This window comes from Electrophorus electricus, chromosome 20 (genome assembly GCF_041902795.1).
Source record: "Electrophorus electricus isolate QZ-2024a chromosome 20, ASM4190279v1, whole genome shotgun sequence".
NCBI lineage: Eukaryota > Metazoa > Chordata > Actinopteri > Gymnotiformes > Gymnotidae > Electrophorus > Electrophorus electricus.
The window spans coordinates 12,324,960-12,342,649 of NC_137516.1; the positions used below are offsets into that span (position 1 = coordinate 12,324,960).

General features: G+C 40.4%; 2 protein-coding genes across 8 annotated transcripts; both read right to left on the reverse strand.

Moving 5' to 3' along the window:
* Positions 1 to 1,690: 1,690 nt before the first annotated feature.
* Positions 1,691 to 8,092, reverse strand: LOC118242974 (complement factor H-related protein 1-like). 6 transcript variants are annotated; one of them, XM_081703573.1, is made up of 9 exons: positions 7,212 to 7,638; positions 6,587 to 6,769; positions 6,151 to 6,324; positions 5,841 to 5,909; positions 3,424 to 3,486; positions 2,841 to 3,002; positions 2,622 to 2,765; positions 2,356 to 2,372; positions 1,691 to 2,159 (listed from the first exon to the last, which is right to left on the reverse strand). In XM_081703573.1, the coding sequence occupies exons 1-9, from the start codon at positions 7,261 to 7,263 to the stop codon at positions 2,157 to 2,159; spliced, it is 867 nt and encodes a 288-aa protein (XP_081559699.1). In that variant the 5' UTR covers positions 7,264 to 7,638; the 3' UTR covers positions 1,691 to 2,156. The 6 variants fall into 6 exon arrangements, with proteins under 6 accessions (XP_081559699.1, XP_081559697.1, XP_081559700.1 ...); XM_081703571.1 differs by having other exon boundaries at positions 5,841 to 6,020; XM_081703574.1 differs by lacking the exon at positions 2,622 to 2,765 and having other exon boundaries at positions 5,841 to 6,020.
* zbtb41 (zinc finger and BTB domain containing 41) lies at positions 7,776 to 16,793 on the reverse strand. Of its 2 annotated transcripts, none has more exons than XM_035536500.2 (11): positions 16,612 to 16,793; positions 13,910 to 15,164; positions 13,364 to 13,571; positions 13,031 to 13,100; positions 12,084 to 12,231; positions 11,847 to 11,976; positions 9,846 to 9,941; positions 9,504 to 9,610; positions 9,258 to 9,363; positions 8,867 to 8,955; positions 7,776 to 8,740 (listed from the first exon to the last, which is right to left on the reverse strand). In XM_035536500.2, exons 2-11 carry the CDS (start codon positions 15,132 to 15,134, stop codon positions 8,133 to 8,135), a joined length of 2,787 nt encoding a protein of 928 aa, XP_035392393.2. In that variant the 5' UTR covers positions 15,135 to 15,164; positions 16,612 to 16,793; the 3' UTR covers positions 7,776 to 8,132. The 2 variants fall into 2 exon arrangements, with proteins under 2 accessions (XP_035392393.2, XP_026886800.3); XM_027030999.3 differs by having other exon boundaries at positions 16,494 to 16,792.
* Positions 16,794 to 17,690: the final 897 nt, after the last annotated feature.

Genomic DNA, 17,690 nt, shown 5'->3' on the forward strand with positions numbered 1-17,690 from the left:
TGAGAGCCCACCATGCTCCTGTGCCACCAGATCCTTCTTTATGGAAAACACAAAAAATTACTGGAAAACAAGATGTCAACAATAAAAGGTGGGGGAATAGAAAACTGAAGACAGGGTGGAGACAGATAGAATAAAAATCTACATGGTTCTAACACCATGGGAAATGCAATACTAGGGGGCAAACAAGGAGTTTACAGATGTTTGATCCAACCTTTGCATAGTTGATAATCACTCCAGTGCACCAAAGCTGAGCAATACTGACAGTGTTAGTAAATAACACCTGGTAAGACTCAGGCAGTAAGCATAAATATCAGTGATTAATGCTCTACCAAGAGAAAATGTATATTGCTGGTGCATTTGTCCCAAATATACAACTAACCACTAGCTTGAACCTGCGCCTTTCCTTTGTTGTCACCATGTCCTTGAACAAAGTAAAAACATACAAGCAACCCCAGGAACTCTGGGGCATGATGCATTTCCTTGTCAATCAGTGCAGTCTCTATGGAATTCCCCAGAAGTGCAAAAACATTTAGCACACTTCTAGGTTTCCTGAGATATTAAGTACATAAACCCCCAACTGAGAAAAGTGACAAAGTAATAAGAATTAGCAAGGTCGTAGTAACTGTGCTGAATTAAGAAACATTGGATAAATGTTTATCACTCTCACAGTCTAAAAAGTACTTTGAGTAAGTTGGTTAGGACAGGAAGGGATACATATCCTCTGTAGAGTGCTTTTCCACTATGGCATCTGACATGCATATAATTCCAGGAACTATGACAGTAAACACAGTAAACAGTCCTCTCACTGCCATGTTTTCTGTCTTCCAGTTGACTATAATGAAATAATCAGTAGTCCATTTTATATGACGCATAAAGGGGACATAAAGAAATTAATACTTGTAACGTCATTCATTTATTAGTAATTTATTAGATTATTATGTATAATTATATTGTTTATTCGTTATATAAATACATAAGTAAAGTGTACATTGTATATTGTGTCACAGAACGTAACCCGTCCCACTGATCACGTGGTTCTGGCCGCCACGTACACTGGGAGTTCACTGTTAAATATTCGTTGTGAGTTGTTGTAACCACGCCCCCTTGTTAGCACATACCTGCTTCCGGTTCTTGGGTGCTTTTATGTATGTATTTAAACCCTGTTTGCGTGTAGTTCGGAGTTGGTCATTGTTCATGTTCGTTGCCTGTGCCTATGTTCACGCTGCAATGGATGCTACATTTTAGTGCCGTTAACTTGTATTTGTTTTGTACGTAATAAATGTCTGTCTCCGTCGAGAGAGGTCTGTGCGTCCTGCTCCTTACCCTGCGGCATTCGGGCTGTCATAGTAAGTATATGGAAAAGTTTGTCTCGTGTGTGTTCGACAGCGTTCTTCAATGCTCAGCTGCTATTAACTCTCTGGGCACAAGTTATTCTCTGTTGTCGCAGTAATTAAAATATAAGTACTAAAATTGCAGTGCATTACACTAGGCTTCTTAATGTGGCGGTATTATATGCCAAACAATTACTAATCTCACTAATAGCTTCTGTTTTGTCTACATCTCAGATTCATTCAGATTTGTCAGCCTAACTTTTTTTTTTTTTTTTTTACATTAAAACTTCTAAATGACACCTAATTACCATACTCCATGGTTTAGTGGTTACTGATACATTATCAGACTTAACACATGAAACTTTATTTTAATTTATTTCAAGAAGATGGTCTGTGCCAAACACATTTGTGAAAATTAAACCGATGTTCTGTGGAAAAGAAATCAGGCTCCAGATTTCATTTGAAATCTTACACTAAAGAATCAAGGAAAAATTATTACTGCATACATTTATTGTGGAGGTTATTACAAAGGACAAGTCTTTAAAGATAAACATGCTGTCTATGGGGGGCCAGACACTCATGAAACCGTCCAATGTACACCACATTTTGGAATTCCTAGAGGGAAAATATTCCCAGAAAGATATACAATTTTCAGTGCTTTTGATTTAGGATATGATTTATTTTGGTTGAAAGCTTTTGCTCTAAAACACATTTTGATGAAATGGTGAAAACATTATGGTGACTTGGCCTTCCAGACTTGGAAATCTTGCTCTACAGATTTCTGTGTTTCAGATCTCCCCGTCAGTCACACCTCAGCCACAGACATCACTGTCATAATAAAAAGATAAAACAAGGCATCTAAAATACCATTACAAGACTGTTTTAAACAAAAACTTCACTCTGGATTGTACTGTAAACTAATGGAATAATTAACACTCTACTTGGCCTCTATTTTTCCTCTTCATAGCAGAGGTTTTAGCAAAAACCTTTGAAATGTTTTATATTAATGAGTTTATGTACTTACCCAGTCATTACGACCACCTGTAAACAAATTAAACAGAGATCAAGGTCTTGTGAATCAAAGGTAATCTCAGTAAAATCCAGCAGGAGTGCAAAAGTGTTCTCAGCACTTCCAAAAGTTCCCTGGGAATTTTATTAATTAAGCAAATTTTGATCAAGATGACTAAGTGATAGTAAGTAAGAAGTTGATAGAAACTGTGCTGAGGTGAGAAATCTTGAATAGGCTTAGAATACATTCCTGTCCAAGTTGCATAGGAATGTTAAACTTACATCCACGGTAGAGTGCTCTTCCATTATTACATATGACATACATATAATTCCAGTAATTTGTACAGTGTCCATTCATCTGGTCACCATGTGATATGTATTCTGCTTGCTGATAATAAAATAGTGTCTGGTCCAGTTTACATGGCGCTGGGGACACCAAAAGCAAAAATAAGCCAATTGGTTGAATTTATATTTGAAATAAATTTATTTGTGTTAACTGACCTTTACAAACGGGCAGTGTTGTCCATTCTTCATTAACACACATTATGCTTTTTGGTCCATCAAGTTTGTAAAGCATGACACACTGAACAGTTAATGCCCTTCCATCTTGTACTTCAAAAACATCTCCATTTTCGATAGCAGGATAGGTTCCGCAAAGTCTGACTAAAATAAGACATATTGGTGTTCATGCAATACTTGTTTAATATTAGGGATATATATAATTTAAAGTTTAATGTATCAAATAATTAAAAGAAAGCTACATTTTACAAAAGCAATAAATTATTATTATTAGCCTAAAACTACCATTTTAAATATGAATTACATATGAAACTACTACTAATATGAAACACTACCAGCAACATATTAATTGGCTTGGTTCTTACCATGCCAATTCTCTTGTGTAACCTTTGCTTTCTGTTTTGCTTTTGGTTTCACTCTTAGATCAATAAATCTCATATGAGTATGTATAACAGTATTTACTGTGTTTCACTCGTTTTTTTAAGGAAGTAATCTAATTTTAAAAACTTTGTAAAAATTGTTTATAAAAGACTGTGATCCCATGACTTTTAAACTTGTATCTCACCAGTCTGCAGTATCCTTTCTGTTGGCTCTGGATTCTCAGGAGGTGGACCGTCATCTACTGCAACTGTAATATAGAACAGACATTTTAGCAGAATTTCTAGAACTGAGTGTGTCTGAAAAACTCATTTGGGCCATTTTGCTCAAATACAGGGGCTGACTGCAAAAAATAAAAATAAAAAATCAATGGTCTAATGTGGCAGAGGTTAAAACCGCTCTCTGCTGAACTGGCTCTGTGAGCATTAGTACTCTGCACTAGTACTAATGCTCTGAAAAGACACAACGAACATTGGTGTTAGAGGTCAACTTTTCGTGGAAAAGAATTTTCATAAATTGTAACCGTAGAGGCTAGGCAGGATGCAGGAACGAGCCGAATGTAACAAAGTGATGTTTATTAACACAAAACAACAGACAATGTAGCACACAGGCTAACACAAGGGCAAACACCGACAACATCCACAATTATATACACTCACGATAACGGCACAAAACGAGGAGCAGGTGTGATACACGGGGAGGGCGTGGCAATAGAAATAAAACACACACACACACACACACACACACACACAGAGACATCTGGGAGGAGGGGCCGTACCACGACAGAGCTCCTCCCCAACGGCACCACTCCCGGCGCGCCAGCCTATCGGACTACGGCCTCGAGACCAACACCAAACGGCGGCGCCGGAGGACCGAGCAACCCGACACGGGCCAGCATGAGCAGGACAGAGGAGACGAAGACAGGGACAAAGATGACACAGACACAAGGAAGGGCACGCTGAGGGGTACAGGCACAGACACAAAGGGAGACAAAGTGACAGGCACATTAAGTGTGACAGTACATGAACAAAATTATACAAAGGGGTGTGAAAAGGTCCGGGGAAGCTGGCAGGAGCCCCAGCCGGGCAGTCGTTGGCTTGGTTGAAGTCTGACTGGCCTGTGGAGGATCGCCCTTCGCCGGTACAGGTGGCGGTGGCTTTTCTGGTTTTGGGGCAGACGCCTCAGGAAGCGCACCAGCTGTTTTACCCATCTTGGGGGCGGGCATTGGTGACGCCTCCTTCTTGCCTTGTTGAAGCTTGCACGTAGGCACTGGAGCTCTGGGGCTGTGTGCCTTAGGTGAGGGAGTGTCTTCAGATGATGCCGCCGCCGGCTCTCTGTAAAAAACGTGGGGCAGCTTGCTGACTCCAACGCAGCATGCCTTGGGTGGAGCCTGGTGCCGGAGGCTCGTCGCTCTCGGAATCTGCTGACCACGTGTCCATCATCGAACAGTGATCCTCATGGAGGGCCTCCTCTACCTCCATTGATGGACCCTCCAGGCTGTCGACCTCCAAGTCTGACCAGAGGCTGACGTCGTGGTGCTCCTCACTTTGTCCGTACTCCCCATAGCCCTCCCGGTAGTCCCAATACGGATAATAGGACCCAGCGGAGTCCAAATCTGGATACTGTTCATAATCGTTCCTGTTTCAGTAGTCCATTGAGAGTCTGTAGGACTCCACAGAGTCTGACCCTGGACTACACTCAAGGTCCTCCCAAAATCCTCCAGGAGCACTCTTGCTTGTTGTAACAGTATAGAGAGTGCCCAAGAGTATGGGGGGTTTCCCCACAAGGGCTGGGGAGAAGAGGTTACGCGTGTTCTTCCCCCTCTTCTGCTTTTTGCTCTTCTTCCCTGGCATCCTTCGGTCGATGTTTCTGTAATGGTAGAGGTTAGGCAGGATGCAGGAATGAGCTAAGTGTGACAAAGTGACGTTTATTAACACGAAACAACAGACAACGTAGCACACAGGCTAGCACAAGGGCAAACACTGACAACATCCACAATTGTGTACACTCACAATAACGACAAAACGAGGAGCAGGTGTGATACACGGGGAGGCCATGGCTATACGAATGAAAACACACACACACACACGGAGATGTCTTGGAGGAGGGGCTGTATTGTGACACAAATATAAAGTGAATCATTTACAACTTTCAGCATGTTGTACATGTAAATGCTATTTATGGTATTTATTTAAGCATTTGGTAAGAAAAATATTATGGTCATTAACAAGTTACATAACCATTGCATATAATATACACATGTCTCTTTAATAGGTACAGCTGGTGCACCTGTATTGTGGGTGTATTAAATAGGTGTACAGTTACAGGCTGTAGCCCGTCTGTTGCCACACAATTTGTCAGCCACCCTGTGCCTTGCTAAAACTACTCAGTTAATGCTACACAGTTTCTGATGATGCATAGTGTACAGTACAGTACAGTACTAACTCCAATGATAACTCTAATAACTCAATGCACACGCAGTCGTTATAACTGAATTACTACTAAATTTCACAAATATTCTGATTGATGGCATTTTGTGTGTAGTGACCAGGTGAGCAGTCAAATGTATTTAAAAAGACATACTATGAAGTAAGACAATCTTACCACAAATAGGTGCAGGGGTCCACTCTTCATTCATACAGTAGTTATGCCGATGTCCAGCCAGTTTATATCCTTTTTTACACATGAAGTCAACTCTGTCAGTATGCTCAAAAACATCTTGGTATGGTTGTATGATTACTGCATTAGCAACAGGAGCAGGAGCATCACAAGTGCCCAGTTTTCCTGAAAAATTAAACAACTCCTCTTTGCTTTATGCCAAGACGGTGCTATGCGTATTGCTGATACGTACTGATAATCAATTACAGTGGATTTTCAATGATATTTTTTAACACATATGCAAATCTACACTCACGTTTACACTCTGGTAGTATCCACTTCCCATTTATACACACAGCCAACTGCTTTCCCACAAGCTCATAGCCTTTCTCACATGCATAGGGAACCCTGCTGTTATTAGAGTACCATCCTTCTAACTTGTGCAGTGGTTGAGCATGGGAAACAGCTGGTGCAGCACATTCACTTTCACCTAAGAGAAGAAACAGAACAGGTATTGATGTGTTTCATGTGACATGTTTCAAATTACAGTAACACATTACATGAAAAATCCAAATCAGATGACCTTTGAGCTAAAACAGCAACTAAAAACAAATTGTTTTTGTGCCTTAAAGGTTCGATTTTCATAACTTTGCATAGTTAATAACATTTTTTCAACATTCAAATACTGTGCATGTGACAGCTCAGTGGTGGAGAAGGAATATTAACATGTGAACAACAAAAGCCAATGCTACCTAAACAGTGTGGGGTGTGTGACCACACTCCATCGTCACATCTGAGCACCCCCCACCACGCATTGGCCACAGGTCTCGTGTTGGCGTCACAGCCATAGAAAATGCTTGAGCCATTTTCATAGTTTTCCTGCTGAGGGACTAAAAAAACATGCCTGAGTTTTGGACTCTGACAGTCTTTGGACCCTGTCAAAGAAAATACAGATGCATCAGTAACTCAAACAATTCTGTCTCAACTGTGCTGCTGTTACATGCATGGCCCAGCAATGACTATAAAAATACTAGAAACAAGAATATACCCAATCATTTTTTTAATTAAAAAAAGAGTAATTGTCCAGCTATATCCTCCATTTCACTTGACCTGTTTACACTTTACCTGTACGTCATGAAATAGAGACACGAGACAGTTTGTGAGCAGGGCTACATAATGCGAGTAGACTGACAGGGAATACATTCATATTGATCATTTTTAAAAAAAACAAAAAAAAACTATTTACACAGAATAGGACCGATTTATTCACATCCACAAGCATTGTACTTTGTGACATTCATTTCTAAATGGGTTTCCAAATGACAAATTTTATTTTATTTCATTTTAAAGCAAACTGGACTGCTCCAAAGCGCTTACCTTTCACAAACTGACATGACCAAATGCAGAGAATCAGAATAATAATCCTCATTTTCTGTGAGTTTTTTTCCCCTCACATCAGACCCCAGTTGTAGCCTCCAAGTTAAAAGCATATATGAACAACTGAAATAAGCAGTCTCAATTATTTGTCCATTTGACTCTTTAAGTCAACAAGATTTCATCATTTGAAATTTCGTAATTGTGTATGCTGGCATGCCGTCATGTTAATTTCAAACACTTTTGTTTTTTTGGGTTTTTTTTACATTATTTATAGAAATCTAAAGGTTTTACCAAAATGTTCATACCTTTATATGGTATTCTATTCTGTCTCAATCAGCCTACCAATGGCTTGAAATCGAATCTGTCCTCTGTTGTCAGTGTGTCCAAAGTGCTCATACCCAACCAGCCCCAGGAGCTGCGCGACACAATGCTTTTTAATTACCTGTTCCCACCATTGTAGTTTGAAACTGAAAGAATCAGTGGTATACCTCCTGTTTCTCCTTCACTCTAAGCAAGGTAAGATGAATCATTTTAAAGCTGAAAAAATGTATCTGTACCAGTGGCTCAAACCAAGTGTTTATATTATTGTTGCACAGACATTGACATTTTAAAAACAGTTCTCACAAAGATCAAGCTTTTCCCATACTGCAACATACCAGAAAATTACATATCAAAGTAGTTCAATTGCACTTTTGTGAACAGAGTAAGACTCTGCCTTAGATAGATGCTACCTTTAAAAATTAACAAACCTTAAAACACATCTTAGAGGCCTTCACTGTAATTATAATACAGTGCTTGGTAGCAAAACAATATAGAGAATTGCATTTAAAAATATAATGCCAGTAATGTTCACTGACATGATTACAATTCACAATACTGCATGTTGCTCATTGGTAAGAGCATCAGACTGGCGGATGAGGGCTAGTGGGCATGCTCAGGAGCGGCCATGCCCTGCACGGCTGGGGTGGAGTCTAGTCCCAGCAGTGTGCCCAGGTACGACTGCTCCCTCGGGTCCAGCATCTGATCCGGCCTCACAGGGTGCACGATGTTAGCCGGCTGTGGCGTGAGTGTGTATTTTTCCAGGAAGACCAGGTCAGCAGGTGGCTGGTAGGCGCCTGGCGGCTGCTGCTGCTGCTGCAAAGGTGGCAGGATGGTGTGCGGTGCCCCGTGGCCAACCAGTTCAGCCTCTTCGGGCATCTGGACGGGCACGAGTGTGACGGGCACGCACACATCAACGGGGGCGCCCTGCAGGGCAGCCTTGGGCGTGCCGTGGTATGGTTTTGGTGGCTCAGCTGAGGACATGTGGCATGGGGGTTTGCCGCCTGACTGATCGGGTGAGGGTTGATTGAGCGAGCGGGCACTGTGGACGTGGTCCATGTGGTACTTTAATTTGTCCTTGCGTTTGAAGGTGGCACTGCAGTGAGAGCAGTTGAAGGGACGCACATCCGAGTGGATGACCATGTGCTTGGTCAAGGTTTTCTTGATCCGGAAAGTTTGGTTGCAAATTACACATCGGTGTGGCTTTTCACCTAACGGAATCCAAAAAACAGCAAGAAGAACAAAAGCTTATTTTTAGATAATTTTAGATCAAGAGGAATGTCTCTTTGACAATGATAAAAGTAAAGCACAATGCATCAAACAGTGACCCCTTTTACCTGAATGAGTTCTAAAATGCGTCATCAGATTGGTCTTCCCTCTGAACTCTTTCTTGCACACTTCACACTGGTGCACTAGAACCTTGTACCTGCAAGTTTGGAGAACACTTAAAATCCTTGTGCATTCAAAATCCCGACATGTAAGTTTAGGCCTATTAATCCTGACAGCATAAGGTCAGTCTCTGCAGCTGTAAAATTCCTTAGGAAATAGTGAAAGTGATAGTGATAGTAGGAGGAAATCTGATACCCATTTATATTTTTAAATTGCCCAGGCCTTTGACTTAGTCCAGCATGATCTCAGCATGTAGTTCTTCCATTTTTTCCTGATTTCTGCAGAATAACCCTGTGTTATTTTGTTTGGTGTGCCAGTGTGCAGTACGCAAGTTCTTACTTTCTCCAGACCTTCTCCCCAAGGTGAATACTTTTGTAATGAACGGTCAAGTGATCAGCCCGCCTGAAGCACTTTCCACACTCCTCACATTGGTGCGCCCTCTCCCCTGGGCAACACCAGAGACTGACATCAGGGGCATTTTAATCATTCTCTGCTAAACTCTTGTGTCAAATGGAACCACAAAATCAAATGGATCAGTAAGATGCTAAGGAGGAGAAAACATGAATGTGAATTTTTTTGCATTACCAGTGTGTATTTTCCTGTGTTTCTTTAGATGATCATGACGAATGAAAGTTTTGCCACACTCTTCGCATTCGTAGCGCTTGTCATTATGGTGGACACGAAGATGCAGCCTGAGGAAGGAGGAAATCGAGCACACGTTTTACTGTCGCAAACAGAATGAGCGGATAATTACATTACACTTTCATAAGGCTTCATCTTTAGTTTCGACTAGATTTTGCTTTTATTCACTTGGTACAGCATTAATACATAAACGCATGTCGGGTTTGTCCCCACAGCTTCACACAGAAGCTTTGTGGAACCTCCTGGAACACATCAGACCCACCCCTGCCCCCATGTCCCCCAGACCTGTAGGAGCTGCCATGGCGGAAGCTCTGGCCGCAGATGCTGCAAAGGTGTGGCTTCTCCCCACTGTGGATCCTCAGGTGCTCCCTCAAAGTTGTTCTGAAGTGGAGGTGTGAGGAAAAACAAACAAAACAATACACTGCCATGAAAAGGTTCTGCTGTTTCTAAGGCTTCATTGTGATAGTCTTTAATGTAAATACAACTAAAGAGTTTATAGTTACAGCATTTAGCTGACACTTTTATCCAAAGCGACATACAGTTATGAGTGAATACAACTTGAGCAATTGAGTGTTAAAGGCCTTGCTCAGAGGTCCAACAGTGGCAGTGGTGGGGCTTGAACTAGCAACCTTCCAATTACTGGTCATCTAGCTTACTAATCAAGCTACCACTGTTCAGCACAGGTATCATACAGAAGAGTATACCACACCGTTGTATACAACACCATTATATTTCATTAAGTAGTGACACAGTGCTTTGCAAAAGTATTCCATTCCCTTCAAAGTCATAATTTTTCTGAATTACAAATTACATTTAGATATCACCACACCCCTAGCTGGTAGCCAGCCAGTCCCTCTCGTTCCATGCACACCTGTCGCGACACTCATTCACTTCCCCAGTCTCCATCTCTTGTTCCTTGTTTATTTCCCCCTATCTAGCTTCCACAGGTGCCCTAGTCCAGTGCTTCGCACTCACAGTCCTGAAAGCCAAGAGCCAATACGGCATTGCAAAATTTTCTGAGATTCTCCCGCTACGAAATGTCTTTATTTTTGGTTTGTTTGTTTAAATAAAGCCTTGTTTTCTCTCCATTCATTTACATCACGCTTATTCATTACATCTCACAAGATACAGAGTGCTAAAATATCAAATAACTGTTTTTCTATTTCTCATTCAGAATTTCATCAGATGTTAGCAAAATGTATAAAATGTATAAAACCTCCGAGGAAATCAGAGAAAACTGCAGTAAGAGAAATAAGCAGAAAATAATGAGATATAAACTTCCCAAATTAAGCATGTATTTCAGATATTCTCAGTGATCATTTGCTAGTCCTGTTCAGGCTACATACCTATTATTTTTTGTTTGTTTCAATGTTCACGTTCAAAGTTCAAAGAGGTTTTATTGTCATTTCAGCTATATACAAGTACACAACAAAAATGAGACAATGTTCCTCCAGGACCATGGTGCAACACAAAACAACAGTGCAACAGACAACATGCTACACAAGTGCAAACAGTCCAATATAGTGCAAAAATGTCATTAAATAAACAATAATAAATACAGGACAGGACAAATTTATTTATTTTCCTATTGCATTATTATTAGTGTAGGCATACTGTATTGTGAACTGTAATCATTTTTATTGTGTTGTACTTGGCTATTCAGCATGAGGTCATTGTTTTGTATTACATACATAAACTCCTCAATTTAATGGGGCCCCAATGACATGATTTTATCAGTCCATTTAATTGGATCAGGAAAAGTGAACATTTCAAAACTAGCATGGAGTCAGATCTAGACTGCACTCTATAACTAAGAATAATGAATCCATGTTCGCAGTCTCTACCATGACACAGACAGTGCTAGATGGTCATCGGTTAGGTGAATAATAATAATAATAATAATAATAATCAATAATGTTTTATTGTATAACAATTCATTAGAAGACAGAGCATTGCTAAATGGCATCTATATATAAAAGGCTTTTAGTTATCTGACAGAATTGCCATATATATAAGCACAGTATTGACATATGGAACTGTGGAAATGTGGTGTGAAGGGAAGCTAAAAAAAAAAGACATTGTAACGTGAGACCCTCAAACAGTCATTGACCCATTCAATTTGTGTCTGTAGTTAATGACAGCTTTTCCATAAGGAGAGCTTTTCCAATAAATAAATAAAACTATTTTGTGAGACACTTGCGTAAAGGAAGAAAATAAGCAATACTCTGGACAAAAGTCATCATCTTCACTACTATGATGATGAAAACAAAGGAAGGTCTCTCTCACCTCTCGCGGACAGATTTCCCACAGAGCAAGCAGGTCCATTTCCTTTTCCCTCCATGGGTGCATTCAATGTGCCTCTTACGGTTACCTGTGTCATTGAACTGTCGTCCACAGATGTCACATGGGAAGGGACCTGGGGCCAGGCACAACCGGAAAACACACAACTGCTACAAGCTCTGGAAGCACCAAGCTTTCTCTACTGCTAGGAAAGCAAATTGAATAACTACAAATGTTCCTTACCCAAATGGTATTTTTCTTGGTGTTTCAACCGGGCAAAGCGTGACTTGAAGTAGTCATCACAGTAAGCACATTTAAAGGGCTTGTCCTGAGAATGTAGGATCATATGTTCCTCCAGGTGGGGTCTACGAGTGAAGGACTTGTGACATATCTAGAAAAAGACCAAAAGTACATCTACAACTACATATAAGACCAAAAGTACATCTACAACCACGTACAATACCATAAAGTATATCTACAACCACATATAAGACCATAAAGTACATCTACGAACGCATATAAGACCATAAAGTACATCTACAACCACATATAAGACAATAAAGTACATCTACAACCACATATAAGACCATAAAGTACATCTACGAAGGCATATAAGACCATAAAGTACACCTACGAAGGTATATAAGACCATAAAGTACATCTACGAATGCATATAAGATCATAAAGTACACTTACAACCACATATAAGACAATAAAGAACATCTACAACCACATAGCTACTGCTATTACAACTAATAATAATTATTATTATTATTATTATTTTCTTTATTAGAATGAAAACCATTCAACTTACAACACTGATAAGCCAGAACATGTTTAACCTGATTTAAAGGGGATACTAAATGTGTATATTAGGAGACCCTTCTCTCACTATTAGATCTTCTGGCAGTAATTTGCTCATTGTACCTCAGCTTCTATGGGTGGGAGGGCATTAGTGCCATTGCACTGAGACTGTGGGCTACCCTCCCCCTATTGCTCCATGACTGCTCCTCTGTTAAATCTTTCAAATCTAAGTTAAAGACTTACCTTTTCATTTAACACTATTCTACTTTCTTTCATTTAGTTTTTTTTCCCTTGAGTTATTTGTGACCTTGGGCATGAGAAATCTGTTATATAACTGTATCAAGCACACAAAAACTGTGACTGCAGCCAGGCAGAAAACTACGTACGTCACACTTCCACCCTTCACTTTTCCTCTTCCTCATATTCATAAAGTCCTGAACGTGGTCAGGATGGAACCTAAGAAAAAAATTTAAGAAGAGGGTGACGATAAAATGTAAACGTCACACTTTATCATATGACATTCAAACCGGTCTTCATTTCAATACAAGAATTCTTTAGTTAATACAAGAACACCCTCAAAACCTAAAATCTAACTTGAGTTAAGTCACAATAAACACTGTGTATAGGTGCAGATTTGAATGGCATCTGTACTGTCATGTGCCTTTAATAATTTACTGATACTAGTTAGATTTCAAATAACGTCCACTGCCCATCCTTACCTTTTGACATGTTTGCTCAGGGTCTTTTTGCTCGCATGAAGTTTATTGCAAAAGGGGCATTTATGGTCCTTCCTCTGGACAGGAGCATCACTAGTGTGTTTCTTCTTGTGCACTGTGAGATTTGACTTGGTGGAATAACACTGGAGACAAACATCACACTGGAATGGTTTTTCTCCAGTGTGGACTCTGGTGTGACTCTCATATTTTCCTATGGAAAAACATTGAAAGCAACAGTCTAGCAATGACACTATACAATCATTCTAAAGTCAAACACACCTAAATACCTAAATACAGATCTTGATTTTGATTTTTCACTTTTGGTTTAATTACACAAATACCTACAATTCAATTTTAAAAGGTTTAATTTATCAAAGACAGCAATTACGTGCAAGAAACCAACACAGCTTACTGTTAATGACTGGTTGCTAAAGTTGAGGTTAATTTGTTGTGCTAAATGCTACTGACAAATTGGACGACCAGTTTTTGTTGTTTAACCTCTGTTCTCCAGCATATTGGATTAGAACATACATAGGACAAGACTTTTACCTATACGATCAAATGTCTTGTCACACTTCGGGCATTTGAGGGTCTTTTTGCTGGAGCTCTGGATGACCACTGGAGCCAGGCCCTCTGGGTAGACATGACCAGTGCCATGGACCGCTGGAGTGTGCGTTACAGCCAGATGGCCAGAGCTCAGTCCCGCATCCTTGCGTGAGGTCATTTCAAGAGCTGGGCTCTCCTCAGGCACCGTGTCGTCCGCAGGATCCTTATGCCTCCTGCTCACCTGCATAGGGTTGGGAGTCTCTTCTCTGCTACTCTGCTGCAGTGGTTCCCCCTTCTCCTGCTGATGATCCTTCTCCTCCTCCTCATCTTCCTCCTCTTCATCCTCTTCAATAGATATAGCAGCTTCATTTGCACACACTTCCTGCTGTGTGCTGTTCTCCACCATGGGGATCTTCTCGGTCCCCTCGTTCTCAAACTTGGCTGGGGTCCTCCTCTGACGGGCTGATCGACGGGTGCCGAAGGGAGGAGCTGGTGTTGTGACGATGGTTCCTGGGGTCTCCTCTACCTGGCCGTCATTGCTGTGCATCTTGGCCATGTGGTTCTCCAAAGACTTTCTGTAGCAGAACGTCCGGCTGCAGAACGAACACTGAGCCTCACTGGAAACCTGGCACTTCCGAGTGCCTTCCAATGAAGATGCCTCAGGTTCCTCCTCAACCGGCCGCTCCTCCTCTGCCTCCTCTTGCCCTTGGGCTGGGGTTGCCTCCCCTGCTAGAAGATTCACCGCTTCCATCATGTCAAAGAAGCAGGCAGCGTCTGTCAAGGAGGGGATCTGGGTTTCCTGCACCTCAAACTCGGATGTGTAAAGGAAGTCAAGCAAGTGCCCAAAAACAGAGCCCTCCACATTATCAATGGCAACGTGGTCTAGCCCCGGGTTTTCACTAAGCTTGGCATGGAAATAGCTGCTGCCGAATGCCAAGACCACCTTGTGGGCACGGTACGTTTTCCCACACACAGTGACCGCTATGTCACAAAACGATGACAGTGCCTGCCTGTCCTTGTTTAAGAACTTGAGGAAGCAGCTATCACTCTCGGAGATTCGCAGGTACCGTTTTCCCTGTGTGGCCTTGGCAGTGAATGGAGAGTCAATACCACTCCTGACTTCACTTTGTTCTACCCGGCCAATGGATGTTGTCATCTCAGCATGAGCATTCACTCTTTGCCTCACCATAGAATGACGAGGTGCATTTGCTTTCTTTTTCACCTTCATGACTTAGGAGAATCTGTTCATAATGGGAATCTAAGTATTAAAAGGAACAAAATATATAGTTATAGCTGGCCATGTGCTTTGTGATCTTTTGGAAGCCTGAAGATTATAATACTATTATTATTATATGTATTTAATTCAATTCTAGTTTGTTTATAGTGCTTTTTACAACAGGTGATGCCTCAAAGCAGCTTTATAGAAATCAGATTTACAGAGAATAAAGGGCCAAGCCCCTGAGCTAACCAAGCCAACAGTAGCAAGGAAAACTCCCTAAGAGACAAAGAAAGACACGTCTGGTTCTCATCTGGTCAACACCGGATAGCAAAGTAATAACAGATTGATTAAAGTTGCTTTTTTCCAACTTATAAGAGTAGTGACTTAAGAAATTACTAACAATCTTTTATCAGAGGCATTCAGATTAATCAGTAAAAAACAATGAGTAGTTCTAGTCCGTCAGTGCAGGATTCTCTGAAATAATAGTTTTAGAATAAACTCTGAAATTAATTTTAAATGTGCTTTAGGACAATATCTTCTACTATTAGAGGTGCTAAAATAGAGTGGTATGAAATTCCTTGCAAAAGACACTATAAGAATAGAACAAAATGGTCAAATATCATGGTTTAAGACCTAAATGTGAAATGACATCTGGTGCAACATATTTGAAATTGTACACACAATCTGTTACATCCAAACCACACATTTAACCTAACTTGATTTTTGTAGGCATATTTAGTGAAGAAACAAATAGGCCACAAAAGAATGTGCTATACACAATACACTCTTACGATAGTGATGCTCACAACATACTAATAAATGCATAATAATAATGTCTTTTCGAGTGATCTTGAATGCTCAGAGATTTACTGATTTACTTGGCTATTTGAAATGCGTTTTAAGGTTATGGGTCGTATGGTGTTTTAAGACAACAAGCATTTACAAAGACGTTACACACGCCAGAAATTCAAATCCATCTCAGGAGCTCTCCAAATAAAACTGCAAATAACCCGAATGATTTGACGGGACATTTAGCTTAGGCCTATAGCAACTTTTGTTAAAAATGAGCTTCGAAAGTCATTGAATTTCTTAGCTAGCTAAGTACATGGCAGGCCAGCCGTTGTTATACGAGACTGGGGCCGGTAAAAGAAAGACGCATCCGTCATTCGTCATCACAGAGAAAAAAAATCGACCGAGACACTTTCATTTGCATCCGCAACTGGGGACATCTCTGAAACCACGAGCTACCCCTTGCGGACCCCTCACCATGGAATCCAAAGGTGTCCTAAGAGGAGAGTGTTGACAACCGACCCTACAATGCCCTTTGAAAGGCTGCCATAATGCTCAATATATCTCTTTAGTTCCTACCTTGTGAAGTAGCTTCCCTTGATATTTTGTTACAGTTGTATTATCTTTGTCTGTACAGAAACAATACAATGCGTATTCCAGAGTATATACTTAACGAACAAAAAGGTTTTCTACAAACCAGAGGGTGCGCCACCTTCCCACATTCGATACGCTTGACGTCTCAATAATCTGCTTTGTCATTGGATGGGTTTGTTTTCTCTGTTGCTGTATATTTTCCTCTAAATTAATACATATATCAGTGTAACTCTATTGCCTTTGGTAATATTAGTGCTAAAAGTATTATAGTATTGATAAATTGGGATCTGTAACAAATGTGTGTTCGAAAACGAAAGTGCCTTTGAAAATTACTGCGTCCCATGTGGCATTCTGGGTAATGTAGTTAACGGTAGTTAGCGCAATGCGGGCCCATTTCCAAAGAGGGGATATGCGATAGCCTACATGACCAGGACTTCAATGTAAAGTTTCAGTCAAGTTTTGGAAAGATATACTTTTAACTCATTATACATTTAAATCATTAAATACTTTTCAATCATTATGTAACCAGTATTACTACTCATTTTTGAGGTTAGTGGAATTAGTTATAATGAGTCTTCTATTTCATGTTTTGATTAGCTATAATCATCCTTCTATTTCACGTTTTGATTCCACACCATTGTTTCCAGCTGTGTGGCAAGTATTGGTAATTTGTGTAGCGTGTTTCAATGATTGACCTAAATAAATATGTTTAATTCATTAACTAATTAATAATTAGTGCCATGACAATAAATTCCATTGACCATTTTGCATGCGTGTGTGTGTGTGTGAGAGAGAGAGAGAGAGAGAGAGAGAGAGAGAGAGAGAGAGAGAGATTGTGATCATTAGATTCATTATTGACTGCACATTTTCTCAACATTTTCCAAGGTTGCTTTGCTTGACCATAGCAGGATGGCAGATGCCTGGATTTGAATTCCAGCAGTAGTAAAAAAGGTACCAAGGAAGAACCAGACACACCATGCTGCGTTTGACTTCATTTTAGTCTTTTTATATTTTTTCCATTGTTATTTTAACCTGTAATGATTATGCATTGGGAGAGCCCTTGCTGACACCCAACTAATTTGTTGACAAATAGGTCTCCAACTAAGTAATCTAATCAAATATTGACAAAAGTCATGTGTGGCTCATTCTTTTGCTTTTTCCAGGTAAAATATTTACTGCATT

What these genes read in the sequence shown, in the direction of transcription:
- LOC118242974 (XM_081703570.1), bottom strand. Translation starts at nt 7,263, where the DNA reads ATGAGGATTATTATTCTGATTCTCTGCATTTGGTCATGTCAGTTTGTG. An exon ending in GTCATGTCAGTTTGTGAAAG is followed by an intron (nt 6,770 to 7,211) that starts GTAAGCGCTTTG and finishes TTTCTTTGACAG; the next exon opens with GGTCCAAAGACTGTCAGAGT. An exon ending in ACACACCCCACACTGTTTAG is followed by an intron (nt 6,325 to 6,586) that starts GTAGCATTGGCT and finishes TTCTTCTCTTAG; the next exon opens with GTGAAAGTGAATGTGCTGCA.
- zbtb41 (XM_035536500.2), bottom strand. Translation starts at nt 15,134, where the DNA reads ATGAAGGTGAAAAAGAAAGCAAATGCACCTCGTCATTCTATGGTGAGG. An exon ending in GTGAAGGGTGGAAGTGTGAC is followed by an intron (nt 12,232 to 13,030) that starts GTACGTAGTTTT and finishes GTCTTTTTCTAG; the next exon opens with ATATGTCACAAGTCCTTCAC. An exon ending in GGGAAATCTGTCCGCGAGAG is followed by an intron (nt 9,942 to 11,846) that starts GTGAGAGAGACC and finishes CCTCCACTTCAG; the next exon opens with AACAACTTTGAGGGAGCACC.